General features: G+C 39.3%; 1 protein-coding gene across 4 annotated transcripts in view; it reads right to left on the bottom strand.

Annotated features, from left to right (window-relative positions):
• Positions 1–720: 720 nt before the first annotated feature.
• Positions 721–14,200, bottom strand: part of Stag1 (stromal antigen 1) — a 324,710-nt gene continuing 311,230 nt past the window's right edge. For 3 of the 4 annotated variants that reach the window (XM_038322525.2, XM_038322526.2, XM_038322528.2), the window contains 6 exons: positions 11,684–11,889; positions 8,356–8,530; positions 6,338–6,448; positions 5,731–5,845; positions 2,816–2,896; positions 721–2,729 (listed from right to left, as the gene is read on the bottom strand). In XM_038322525.2, coding sequence (XP_038178453.1) covers positions 2,706–2,729; positions 2,816–2,896; positions 5,731–5,845; positions 6,338–6,448; positions 8,356–8,530; positions 11,684–11,889 — 712 coding nt within the window. In that variant the 3' untranslated portion in view covers positions 721–2,705. The remainder of the gene's footprint in view (positions 2,730–2,815; positions 2,897–5,730; positions 5,846–6,337; positions 6,449–8,355; positions 8,531–11,683; positions 11,890–14,200) is intronic. The other variant, XM_038322527.2, reaches the window with a different exon arrangement.

Below are 14,200 nucleotides of genomic sequence, written 5' to 3'. Positions count from 1 at the left end.
TGGATCTTCAGTTTCAGACCCAGCTTTAGTGATGAGTCTGACATGTCCATAAATAATACATATACTCTTCCTTTAATGATGGACTTTTACCTGGGTGCCAAGACAGAGTGGCAGACTACTCAAGTCACAGCTCAGTCATCTGTTCCAGATGTCTAAACATACATCCCCTTCTTGGTTGCCCTGTTGATTTATCTATCTCCCATGTCCTTACCTTTTCTATATTGGCATTTGGGCTACTTAATGACCTTTGAACAAAGGACATGGCCAAGTCATAAACAATTTAGAGTGAGGTCTGGCACCAATGGTAAAAGAAACTTTCACTTCTGCAGGAATGCAGAATTTTGGAAATTGCCAAAGGGCTGGTGCCACAGGAGCTTAGGAGGAGGAAAGAGGACTTGGCCTTATCATTCTTTATAGGGAAACCTGAGCAATTAAAAACTTGTGAACAATTCTCATTTTTTTTTTCTTAAAAATAAAACATCTTAGCCTGGTGTGGTGGTAAATGTTTACTCCCAGTATCTGGGAGCAGATCTGTGAGTTTGAGGTTAGTCTGGTCTGAAGTGAGACCCTGTCTCAAAACAAAACCTACCAAAAACACTAACACGAAAGTCTTGCTGTTGTGTGACAAATTATCTGAAAGAACAAACTCTCAAGGGCACAGGGAAGGAAAGTCTCCTTAAACCTTGCCCAGGAGCAACAACAGGATGACTCCCACAAGCCTGATTTTGAATAGTTTATTAAAGGAAAGGTGAAGCATCAGTTTCAAATTGTACAAAAGGAAAAAAAACTTCATATTGCAAATGTACAATTTACAGAATTACTAGCAAAATCAATCAAGGAGACACTGAAAATACAAAAATTTGATTGACTTCAAACTGAACTTGGAAACCCATTGGAGATGAAACCTTGTTGGTGCATGGTAGTCTGTAATTCTAAATCAGCATGTGTTGTTGACAGGAGACTGTCAATAAAACAGAGGATTAGTCTGTGCTTATTCCAGGGCCCCTCACAGATGGGTCCCTGGCCAGAACCACAGTCAGGCAGGGCTGTGGTGAACAGTCCATTCATCCCTGCCCCTTCAGTTCCAGTGAGCCCACATTTCTAGGAGAGAGCAAGACCCCAGATCTCTTAACTGGAGTCTAGGACTTGCTGAGATAGTAGGTAAAACATTTTTGGTGACCAAGTTTTCTTTCTTTTTTTTTTGTTTTTGTTTTTTTCCTCCAAACTGTACAAATGTTGAGAAAAACCTTGTCTACTAAAAGGATGACTAAAATCATGTTTTGCTTTCCCACACAAAATATAAATCAGAGTTCACATACTTTTTAAAAACTGCCTTTCATTTTTGGTAAAAAGGGAAAGCCTCTTGATTCTGTTACAGCTACTTTAAAAACCAGCCCAGAAACAGCTGTGGATGGACTGGTTTGGAAATTTGGAGGCCTACATTAAAATCAGGAAAAAATTAAGTGGGCTTTTAAAAACAATAGCAAGTCATAAAAAAGTAAGCAGATTGTAACTCTAAACCACTGAAGACTGTCCTGAAGATTCAGAATTTCTTTCTCCAAAAGAATTTTCCTTAATATGCACACTTAACACTGAAATGTAGTTGTATCAAGGTAACCCTCTAAGCACAGACTTCTATGCAGCACATACTTCTATGATTGGTAAACAAATTCACAAAGTTAGTGGGTTCAGGATCTACTCAATGCACGGGAAGAAGACAGCTACATGTCTTCAAATTACTTCTGAATGGCAAAGAAACTTTTCACGGAAATGGAATTCTGTGTAAGTTGACTTTGGCAGGGCATGAAACAAGTGGTTAGAAACACCAAGACCGATGACTTGAGAACCATTTTTGTTTTACTGAGAATACTTTATTTGCTGGTAGAAGTTGCTAAAAATGCACAGAACAAAGACCAATAGAAAATGCACTGTATTTGAATCTCCCTATTCTATATAAAATGAACGGTGTACAGCATCTGTTGGAAAAATGGCTGCATGGACATTTATTTTATGCCCACTTATAAATAAAAATAAACCTTTTTATTCAAGAGTATATAAAATCTGGGAATTCACATCCATCCATAGAGGGTGTGTGGTTTTTGGCAGAGACGCACGATGTTCTAGAACTCTATTTTAGTCTGTCCATGCTCTGTTCCATCAATGTTTCTGTTTTATATGGTCAACCAAATCCAGTGAGCTCCAAAAACACTCTTCGGCGATTAGAACGAGTTGCTTACTCATATTTAATAAAAATGGTTAGCTTTTAAAACATAAAAAGGCAAAATGTTAAAACGGCTTTTAAATTGTACAACAGGAAAATAAAGTTAAAAATATTTTTTTACTCAATGCTGAATTTTCATAAAACAGGTGTATAACAGTGTTTATTTTGACAGTTGTTTTAAAAATTTAAAATATCTTCCTCCTTTCAGAAAAGCACACACACACATCTGTACTGAGATAAGTCCAACATTAGAGTACAAATGACTTTTTTGGTGGTCAGTCTTTCCGAGGTGACATTCACCAACATTTCCGTGGGTTACTGACATGCTGCTCTGTCACTGCAAAAGGGACCAACCTTTAATCATTTGATTACAAAACAAATCAGATCACATCAAAAGTGTTTCTTCCCCCATACAAGCTATCACAGTATATAGGCCTCTAGCTCTAAATAATAGAGTTCCAGATTTGTAAATTTTCTTCAGACTTCAGAACATAGGCATTCCAAATCCCTAGGGGGGAAAAAAAAAACAATTATTTTATGTATCCCCAGGGCCAAGGAAGTATAAATAAAAAGCAGTAATGATCTGATATTTACTGAATCATCTTCTATGATAGCTGCAGAATCAAAGAAGTCTGGCCTCAGCTCAGCTCTTTCTCGCCGATTTCTTGATGGGGGCTGAAAAGAGAATTATTTAATTTTCTGGTGAAATGAACTGTAACAAAAGCTAGTATTTTTTACAGTATATTAACATATAGGAACAATTAAGAGTCAAATTTAAACTGGCTTTTATGTAAAAGCATAGATTTAAGAAATGCAGAAGTATTTGAATTATCAAAAGAGAAAAAGACTTTCAATGAATACTTTTTTTAAAGTTTGTAGCCCCCACTCGCTGCTGGCCTGAAATTTGCTGTGTAGACCAAGCTGGCTTCATATTAACAGAGCTCTCTCTGCCTCTGCCTATGAGTGAGGCATGTGCTACTACTCCTTTTTTTTCTTTCAATTTTTTTTTTTATCTCTGTGTGGATTTGTGCCCAGGAAGCCAGAAGAGGTTGCTGGACCCCCTAGTGCTAGAATCACTGGCAGGCGTGAGACCTCCAATATGAATTATTGGAGCTGAACACAGGTCCTCTGGAAGGTGAGTAAGAGTGCCTCTCACGTAGCCACCTCACGGGCCCCAAAACTTAAAATTTTAGTGAAAAAAATTGTATGGAAATAATGTAATTTGGACTTATAACATAGAAAATAACCTTTCCTTTGAAGACAGAGTAATTACAAAAATGATGAATTACATGTTGAATATCAGTGAATTCTCCAAAGTACATAGATGGAATGCTTTTGGGGAGGGAACAGGGTGAGAAACTTCTATAAAAGTTATGCCAAAACTTTTCATGTTGGAAAATTAAAAACAGGCAGAATAATATGTGCTACAATATGTCATCTTTGATTTACATGCTGAAGTGCTTACTTCTGGAACTTCAGAACGGGAGTCTACTTAGATACAAGGTCGTTTCCCCCCCCCACGCCAAACTGTATCCAGCTTTATTAAAGACACTTTTCATAAACAATCATGGTTTTCCAGGCAGAACATGGGCAGACAATCATTAACAGTATACAAGAACTTTCAAACTCCCTTCAGAAAGCCAGTATTAAACCTGATTCGATACTCTGAAAAGGGGGAGGAGCTTAGAGTGAGGGCTGACATTTCACATTGAGGATGTTTTTCAATTTTTCACAAGCTGACCCTGACTTTCAGGAAATGAAATGAAAATGGCAGAATTATCAATCTGAAGATCTACAATCTTCTATAAAAGGAACTGCTGCGCTTTTGAAGACATTCAATAAATATCATTGCAAAGTCCAGATTGCCCAACAGACTGGCAAAACCAATTCTGGGGGTCAGGTTCCAACAGGTCTCTGGTCTTAAGGGAGTTAAGTCTATGTTGATGGTATAGGGGGAGAAAGATATAAAAATGAATTTACTTTTCCCACACAAGGCATGTTGTGCCATGGTAGCCACATATGTCATCATCAGGACGTCTCTCCTGAGAGCCAAGAGGAGTCTTTCAAAATTATCAGGGAAAGATGTTTTCCATCATGAACCATCATTCATCCATCTTGGGAGACACTGCTAGTGACACATGTTCCTTCCCCCCCAAAACAATGAAGTGTTCTGTGTGTTAACAATATAGCTTAAAAAAAAAGTAAAACAAAATTCTGCATTTTTATAAAACTTGACAAAAAATAGTATTTCAAACTGTAAAGTCACGAGAAGTACACAGTTATAAAATACACACACATTTCACTATAGCACCTTCAGCTTTTTGTGCCTAGTCTTAGATACAAGGTTTTTTAAAAAGGGTTTAATGTAGTAAGAAACTGCAGTAAAACAGATGAGAGCTTCAAGTCAAATGATTGGAGTCCTTGGGGCAACCTTCCAGGAAGGACCATGAAAGACAGTGGGGTCCTTTTCTCCTTCTACTATGGGAGTTGTGGGGATCAAGCGCAGTAGGAAGCAGATTTAGCTGCTGAGCCATCTTGCCAGCCCATAAAGACACTAGAAGAAGCCAGGCAACTAATGCAAAGGAATACTCAAAAATCAACTCTGTTTCACTTGACTTCTGGCAGTTTAAGCCACTCAACTGTTGGCAGCTGTGGCCAACACTGGGAAATCAGCATAATGAACATTAATATTCATCTACCAGCCGCCTAGGGTTGACAACTGCCAAATATTTAGTCAGGCTTATTTCACTGACTCTATTAGCTCTTTTTCCTTCACGTCATTTCAGCCATAACTACATTTTAATGTCACCTATTACCAATGACAATTTTGTTTTTTACTTGCTTTTGGTATTAAAGGTTAAACCAAGGGTCCGTGGGCATGGTACACACATATACCACTGACCACAGTCCCAGTGCTTTATATTTTGAGGCACGATCTCAGTATGTAGTTCAGGCTGGTCTTAAACTTATAATCCTCTTGTCTCAAATTCCAATCTCTTCCTGGGTGCTACAGGTATGTACCAACATGTTGCACCATGTAATAAAACTGTAATAACCACAGCTTCAAGTTTTACCATTCATGAAAAACTTTCTTTGTATCTCTTTTAGCTAGTCTAGATTAACCTTATCTCAAAGATGTTCTTTGTAAACTGAGAATACAAGTTCCACATTCTATATTTGAGTGTCACATGTTGGAACACAGTATATACTGTCAGGTTCCAATTTAAAATACAACATGCCAAATATACATGCTGTGCCAAAAGATCTTTTTGAAAGAAGAAAAAAAAAAACCTAGCTTTTTTTTTTTTTTTTTTTTTTTGGCTAGAACCCAAAATGATTGCTTAAAAACAGTCCCGAGAACCACATAAGCTCATCTTGACGCCCACTGAAGGCCACCAGGCCTCATCTAGGTCCTCTCCCACAGCAAGAATATAATTTTTAACTCCAATGCCCTTATATACTGTACAAAACACCCAAAAAACAAACAAAAATTCCAGTAATTTCCTTACCAAATCAATAACCATGGTGTCTTCAAATTCTTCATTCATGTCTTCTAACTGACTCCGTGATGACATCATCACATCTTCAAAGATGGGCTCAGCGTCTTCCTCCATTAGACCCCGACTGGTAAAAACAGAAAGGTGGTCAGAAAGCTGTTGAGACTTGCCCAGCCTGGAGCAGCTTTCTAATTATGACTTACAGACTATACTGTGGTACTGAACTCAAAGAAAATTAGGATTATTCTCAACAAAAGGATTATTCCTTTGGTTCAAATTTCCATTCAACTTAAACAGAAAGTAAAATTAAAAAGAAAATACATAAACATAATGAAGTATCTAAGCTGTGTTATCAACTCCCTCTAAGTTCTGTTCAATCATATCTCAATTTTACAGATAAGGAATCCAAGCCACAGGTGTTTCAGAGCTTGGCTGTGTTTATAAATCTGGAGAGTGGCAGCACTAGGATCTGAGCGCAGAAAGCTTTCAAGTGCTCTGCCCTCTACTGTCATGCTGCGCTGCAGAATATCAGAACCCATTTCTACGACTAAGAAGCAGAGACCAAGCGCCCAGGACCCTGCAGCTGCCGTGTCCTCGTGGTGCTCACACTGACACTTACACAGCATGCCGCACTCCGGCTCGCACTTTCACGTAGCTCATGCCTGTTCTGTCCTTTCGATTCAAGTCTTCTAACTTCGGCTGGCCTAACCATGAGATCTGCATCTGGGGACTGAAAGAATACTACATTTAATTTGTGCAACAGATAATGTATACAGGGAATTACCTTTATGCTAATTAAGCTACAGCTGGCTGGCTAAATCTTCATGTAAGGGACTTAGATTTATTCCATTGCTTTGCAAATAACAAAGTCAATTGCTTCCAAATATTTCTAAGTGTCCACAAGAAACAGGCTGGGGTGCTGTTAATCCTTAGACTATGTGTTAGCTTCATGCCCATAACCTTTGCCAAATAAGGGCATTCTCGGACTTGTTTCAAGCTACTACACCATTCATGTGTGTCCACAGTTAGGCAGCAAGTGCCTAAGGAACACACATAATGAGAGTTGAAAACTCTGTAGCATTAAAAAAAGGATATAATGCTGGGCTTTGGTGACGTAAGCCTTTAATCCCAGTACTTAGGAGGCAGAGACAAGTGGGTCTCTGTGAGTTCAAGGCCAGCCTGGTCTACAGAGTGAGTTCCAGGACAGGCTCGAAAGCTACAGAGAAACCCTGTCTTGAATAACCAAAACCAACCAACCAACCGAAAAAGCTATAGCACATCTCTTCTTAGTACTTAGAAGTCCTTATGAAGCATAGTTTCTTAATGCTATGGAGTGAAATCTTCACCTATATTCTATATTTAAAAGAACATGAGAAATGGCATTACTTCCACCCCATTTTATAGTTAGTAAATTTTAGTTGTTCGGCAGATAAAAACCTGTCACATGGAATCTAAGTAGCTGTTTTTGTATCCTTTGGGCGTCACCACTGTGATAAGAAAGACTTATGGAGAGGGACAGGGAACAGAAGAGTCCATGGCCAATGGGACTGATAAACAGTAAAGTCAGGATAGCAAGGCGGGTTGCTGCAGGAAGAGCTCCCAGGAAGGAAGGACAGCAGGCGTACTTGCATCCTTATCTATGCAAGGCTGGACGTAGGTAAAACTCTTGCTGCCTAACAACGTAAATAGGCTCAGCTATTCAATGACTGACAGAGATTATCCTTTCAGGTTTTTGGAAGAAAGATTCTTTGGTGTTGCCTTATGAAAACCCAGGATCTAAAATACTTCTAAAATTGTCTCTATTTTCAATATATTAATTTCATAGGAATTTTCTCTTACCCATCAGTGCAATTCACATCAGTATCCTATGTACAGAAATACAAGTAAAGAACAAAGGCAACACAAACAGAGCTTTTGTTTCTCTTTTGAGACAGAGTCTCATGTAGTTCCAAGCTGGTTCCAAACTCACTGTGTACTCAGGTTAGTTCTGAGCTCCTGCCTCTACCAAGTACTGGAATTATGGGAGTATGCCACCATGACTAGCTTTAAAATAAAATCATCAAATGGATGATAAATATGGCACAATCTGAGGTTCCATTACAGACAGCCTAAGAAAGCTCTTACAGGCTCCTGTCAAGGAAATAACACACATTAAAGAAACAGATGTACCCAGTGCATGCATAAGCAAAATGAGTGCACTTGGTGAGACGCTGTTCATTCAAAGGTCTGTGAACTTTTCCTTGAGGAAAATATAATTATTAAAGAACAAAGGGCAAAAACATACTTTTAGTAGCAACACATGGGACAAGGCAAGATGTTTCTACCATATATACAAAAAACGTTATTTAGTAGCACTAACTGACATTAAAGTTTCTTCAAACGCTCTCAAAGGCTTAAAAATTTTTCTATTCTAACATATTCCTGCAGTTTTAGTAGGTGAAGAAATGCTTGTCCCATTTGATCAATAAAAGTGTGAACTCTCAGAAAAAGATGTCCACAGCACTGTTGGCAGACTTATATAGCTTGTCTCCATTTGTAGCTTCATTTCTGCAAGATCTCACCAGCAATGTGCTCAGTTTTTCTTAGTTTTACTTTAACAGAAGTTTTATGCCAAGGAAATGAATTTCTAGTACTTACTTGTGTAAAAAGTCTGGCTCAGAACCATGTTCAGACTCAGGTTCCTGGATCTGTTCTCCCATGGGGCGGCTGTTCTCTCTAAGCACAGTGGAGGTGAGCTGTGGGGTTGGCAGGGCTCCAGGGGTCTGAATCATGGCGTCAGTCCTGTTTAGCCACGCGTGATCCATGCTTTCATCTGCAAAATTTCAATTAAAGTCTCAAAATATCAGAGACAGAGCAAACTCTGGTGGCAGTTTAACACTTGAAAAGCTTGACTCTACAGTTAGACCACCTAGTTTATTTCATTTTATTGTTTTGTTTTTTCAATAGTCTCATGTAGCCCAGGCTGGCTTCAAATTCACCATGAAACAAGGACCTTGACCTCCCCATCCTCCTGCAGCGTATCCATACTGGGAATACAGACATGTGCTAACATGCCCAGCTTATGTTTCAGTTTCTGTGGTATTTTCTTTTGGAAACAGGTTTCATGTAACTCAGACTGGCCTTGAACTCCAGATCTTCCTGCTTTAGCCTCCTACGTGTTGGAATTACAGCCTGGCTATCATGCCCAATGCCTGGCTGGAGCAGTTTACATTCCAGTCCCACAACTCTCTTCTTTGACTTTGCATTATGTTAATGGCTTCTTACAAAGTTTGGTTTTCTCATACCTAAAATGAGGATATTAGTACTTAGAAACTACAGGGATTAAATGAGGTTATTAGCTTATCATAGGCATCAAATATCATACTGCCTCCTGTCTCCTTATATCTGAGGATTTATTTACCCGAGAGGGGAAGAGTTATGTTAACCAGAGCCCTCGGCAACCTTCTTTTGCTTTTGTACCAGCTGCCTGAGCTACAAGGTATCCCAGGTGGCAATACTTAAGACTGGCTTTTACAGAGAAATCAGCAAATGCTGTTAATACCAGTAGACAATGAACACCGGAGAAGCTGCTCCTTCTGCCAGGCTGTACGCGTGGCGATAGAAAAGCTCATAGTTTTCATGATCTTAAGTCTCTCTGGGGAACCTGACTGTCCTATCCAGTTTTTAATTACATTTGCATTTAACTGAGCAAATATAATCAATCCTGCTTACTTGAAACTAAATTATGTACTGTCTTACACTAGCAAGTGAGGTGTCATGTTTTTCCCTCCTGAGGATGCTTTGTAGACTGGAGCTGACAAACATCATTTGCATACCTCAGCCATCCTGATAAAATAATGCAGAAGGCATTAGTCCTGTTTTTTGTGAAAGTGCCCACTGGAGACTGAATTACCCTCAGGAGCTTGCTCTCCTTGAAACCATCTCCTAACCTTTAGAGACAGACTCCCCAGTGAGAGGAGCTCTGACAGTGGAAACCGTCACCTCAGCTCAGAATGGATGAAATGGCCATCCAGGGGCTCATCTCACAACCTATGTTGACAATCTCGAACCTTCACATCCACATAGCCAAGTTTTCTTTTACCATTTAACAATTACCAAAGTGGCTACCCAATCCACATGTAGATAGTCTTAAAAACGATAGTTTGGCTGTTTATTAGTGAGTTATATGAGGCAATTTAAATTCTTAAATTCAAAATATAAAGCTTAATAGAAACAATAAAAAAACTTAAAATCTATAAGGCTTAGTTCTTTATAAAATATGGGTAACAGTGTGGAAATAAGTTGATTAATACAACATTTGCAAATGATAAAATACATGAAAACCATGTAAGAATTTAGTACATGTTACCTAATAAGACAATAGTTGAGCCAGGTAGTGGTGGTGCATGCCCTTAATCCCAGCACATGGGAGGCAGAGACAGGTGGATCTCTGTGAGTCAAGGCTAGCCTGGTCTACAAAGAGTTCAAAACCCTGTCTCAAAAAACCAAAAAAAGATTATAGTTGAGAAAAGTATGTACGGGAAAAGCATGTTGTAGATATGGAGAGCCTTGACAGAAGTTGTTATAAAAGGTATTTTCAAAGTAAAGCAACCAGAATCGTTCTTTGGAGGAAAGTCCAGGTTCTTCAAGTATGAAGACAGGATTAAAGATACATATATTTAACTAAAAGTATCAAAGCTGAAATGTGAAAGGACATCTCAAAGGATGCTGAGACTTTGTTAGACTTCAATATTAATAATGTTCATTAGACTTCTGACTGGTATTACTGTGAAATCTTGGGAACATCCTGAAAATAGACAACATTTACCTGATGCTACTTACAGGCCAAGTACAGTGCTCAGTAACAGTGCATACTATGTTTAATTGTATATTCATAGCAACTGAGGGGCAAAGTACTCTAGATACTTGATATCTTTCATTCAATTAATTATTAAAACTCAGAGAGGGCTAAATAACATGTTCAAAACAAAAGCCAGGTTTGAAATAGGAAACTGATTTTAAAGTTTGTCCTTATCAATAGTCAATACTTCTCCAGTAAGCAAAGGCATTAAGACTAAGTGTGCCGCTGAGTTTGGCAAACCTGTGCTGTCACTGTTCTTTGGGGAGCAGGGGTGCGGTGCTGGTAACTGAAGAGAAGTTATGAGAACTCATCAGGAGAAGCATGGGGAAATGAGCAGCTACTTGGAAAATGAGCACGTTTACTTTGAAGCACCCCAGTCAACTTCAGAGAAATATTTAACAGTGCAATTTTTAGTCTTTTTAAAAAAAATATGCGAATACCCATTACTCAGATTGTCATGATAATCCGAGTCCCTATTCCCTATAGTCTAAGAAGGTATACTATAAATCAGGGTTGGCCATCACTGTTTTATGGCATAAAGATAAATTACTCAAGCAATGACAGAACTGTAAAGGTAGTCTAGTATGCTTAATTTGTTGCAGAGGTATACTCTCAAATTACCAACAATCCTCTATGAATACGGTAAGTCTGTGTGTGTATTTGGAGAGGGAGAAACGAACTCATGTAGCTCAGGCTGGCCTCAAGCTTGTTACATAGCTGAGGATGACCCTGAACTCCATCTCCTCTCAAATGCTGGGATCGCAATCATATACCACTGCATCCAGCTTGAGGTCATTTTATTTCTTAAGCTTGATTTTGCATATTTTAAGATGTATTTTAATATAATACTCTTATTTTAGAATTTAACGTGTTAGTCATACAGTTAGAGATCAACTTTATAGGTGTGTATAACTGCTTTGTCCCTTTCTATGTGTTCTCTGTTCCATCACGTTTCTTTTCTGCCTCACTCTGCATAGCCAACCTTTGTCCTTGGATATTTCAGTTGGTAGCAAATACATAATGACACCATGTGCCTTATAGCATCTTGTTTCAATAAATCACTTGTTACTTATTCTCTGTAAGCCAGGCAAAGTAACTTGCCTCAGAGTGTAGACCAGAACTTACCTTCTACTCGCTTTCTGTGCAGTGGGGGTCTTCCTTTTTTACTTCTTACTGAGGACGTTTTACTGCTGCTACTTCCACTGTTCACAGACATTCTATCATCTTCACCCCCAGTGACTAATGAATTTCTATAGGAAATGAGTGGAAGCCATACATCCTCCCTCCTTTCCATCATCTGCTCAGTGAGGAATTTCTCTAGATACGAATGACTGCAAACATACAAAGAACAGCAGTGACGTTTATGTCTGCGCTCACATACCCACAGTTGTGTTTCATATTCCTGCCGTCCACGAAAGGGAAGTATACGCCAGTAAGGGTGCATGTGGGAGTGAGTGTGTGTATACACATGGCATCTTCCTATATTTTCCTTTGCTAAGTTTGCCTCAAAAGATTCCGAGTTTCTTTAAAGGTATTCAAATAAGGGCAGGGCAGGATTTCAGAAAAACTAGACTGAGGAATCTGGCATATCCTTTCCCTAGCATAACAACCTTTTAACTAGGAAAAATTTCAAGGCAATAATTTAACATCTGCAAACTGTCCTAAGACGATATGACAAACAAAAATATTCAAGGAAGTCTACTAAGTCTTGGTAAGAAGAGCATTGGTAAGTCTTTGAGCCACACCTAGCTGTCTTTGCATTTACCGACTAGTATGGCTTTGTATTGTGGAAACTGCTCTAGGAAGGTGGGCTGTTTAACTGGACCAGGCAAAGATGGCTCCCAAACTATCCTTGGGTCTGGAGGTAGGCCTGTGAGTGCAGAGATGACAACAGATGGAGAAAAGCACGGGAGAGGAAAGAAGTGCCTTTACCAGTTAAAAGTGACTCATGAAGAAAGTGGGTTCAAAGGCCCACCAGCTTTATTCTGCCTGCTTCTGGTCATGCAGCTGCTGCAATGTAGCAATCTGTTACACTACAGTAGAACAGATTCTCACACTAGACATAGAGCCAAAGAAAAACGGCCAACGCCCAAGTCAAGCTATAAAAACAAAAATAACATACACAGCTAAGACAGCATGTTTCCTATCAAACATACTAATCTTATAGACACATTCTCTAAATAGAACACCCAGGACATAGAATTTAAGAGAAAAATCATAAAATTTATTAAAGAACTCAAGGAACTTAAAGGAGACACAATGCATGAAAATCTGGACTTGACCCCCAACACTGAATAAATAGCACAATAGCACAGGCCGGTAATAACGACACCCAAGAGGTAAAGACAGGAGGATCAGATGTTGCTTGGCTACAGAGTTTGAGGCTAGTTTGGAATATAGGAGATCCACCGAGAGAGAGGGAGAGAGAGAGGGAGGGAGGGGGAGAGAGAGAGAGAGGGAGGGAGGAAGGGAGGGAGGGAGGGAGGGAGGTGTATTGTATCTTAGATTTTTCTGCCTCCAGGGAAGTGTGCCCAAGGACTCTTAGTCATTAGACAACTGATGGAACTGGGGACAGGCAATTTCTGTTGTCAGAAATGCAAAAATAAGACAAGGAACTCAGAACCAGAAATAGGGTACAGGAGTTCAAAGCTGGGAGAATAACTGGGCAAAGATTTGAGACCCCATGAAGAGCATGGTGGAACACAGAGCACCCTGATGGGAGCAACAAACTCAAAGCAGCACAGGCTGTGGAGACACAGCAGAAGAGGAGGAAGGGAGTCTGAAGCGGAGGGGATTCCTAACTAATGCTTCCCACCATGACCACAGCAGCAGGAAGCCTCACATATGACAGACCTTTTTGAGAACTCTCTGTTGCAGATTGACAGAACTAAGGTAAACACAGTAATCGGGACCTCACCACTGGGAAAGAAACACTGAGACTACAACAGTCTCTTACTGTAGCTAGCGTGAGAGACCAGCTCTCAAGGGTACACCCTGGGTTCGAGGAGAAAGTGCACAGTGTAGCAAAACTGAAGTTAAAAAAGTTTCTCTGTCTGAGAGTAGGGAATAAATTCATACACGTGCTGTTTGAGTCACGCTCTTTACTCTTCCTGTCTGCACTTCTGTTGTAGGTCTATCTCTACAGTTCCAATTCTAGTCAAGTCACAATGCCTACTAGTTCTTAATTCCTTCCTACTAGTTCTAATTATTTCTTTCTTCTCTGTTTTACATAGCTATATGTAAACAGTGGATCTTTGACAATAATAAAAAAAGTTACAAAGCTACCTCTTACGGTAGCGCATTCCTTGAGTAAATGATAAGGGGCAGAACCATTTATAAGTGTAATGCAAGGTTTCAAGGTTTCTGGTGTAAGACTGTAGCTGGTCAGAGAAGCTACAGAGAGATCTGCACACAGAGTCAGGTCTTTACCAGCAGACTTTAGCAAGCAGAGACTTGGCATAGTCTCTTAGGTTGCTTTTGTTAATAACCTTGGTTAGACATCTGTGACTTTGTCCTTATGCTTATCTGTAAAGATTTTAGCTTATGATCTGTTTATAGAAACAGTCAGTCTAGTTTGAACTTACTCTGAGGTAAAAATGAGCTAATTGTATAGTTTGTCTTAGATTGGGGAGAAATTGTTGT

The sequence above is a fragment of the Arvicola amphibius genome, chromosome 3 (assembly GCF_903992535.2).
Source record: "Arvicola amphibius chromosome 3, mArvAmp1.2, whole genome shotgun sequence".
In the NCBI taxonomy this organism is placed as follows: domain Eukaryota; kingdom Metazoa; phylum Chordata; class Mammalia; order Rodentia; family Cricetidae; genus Arvicola; species Arvicola amphibius.
This window is presented reverse-complemented; position numbering and strand designations above follow the sequence as displayed.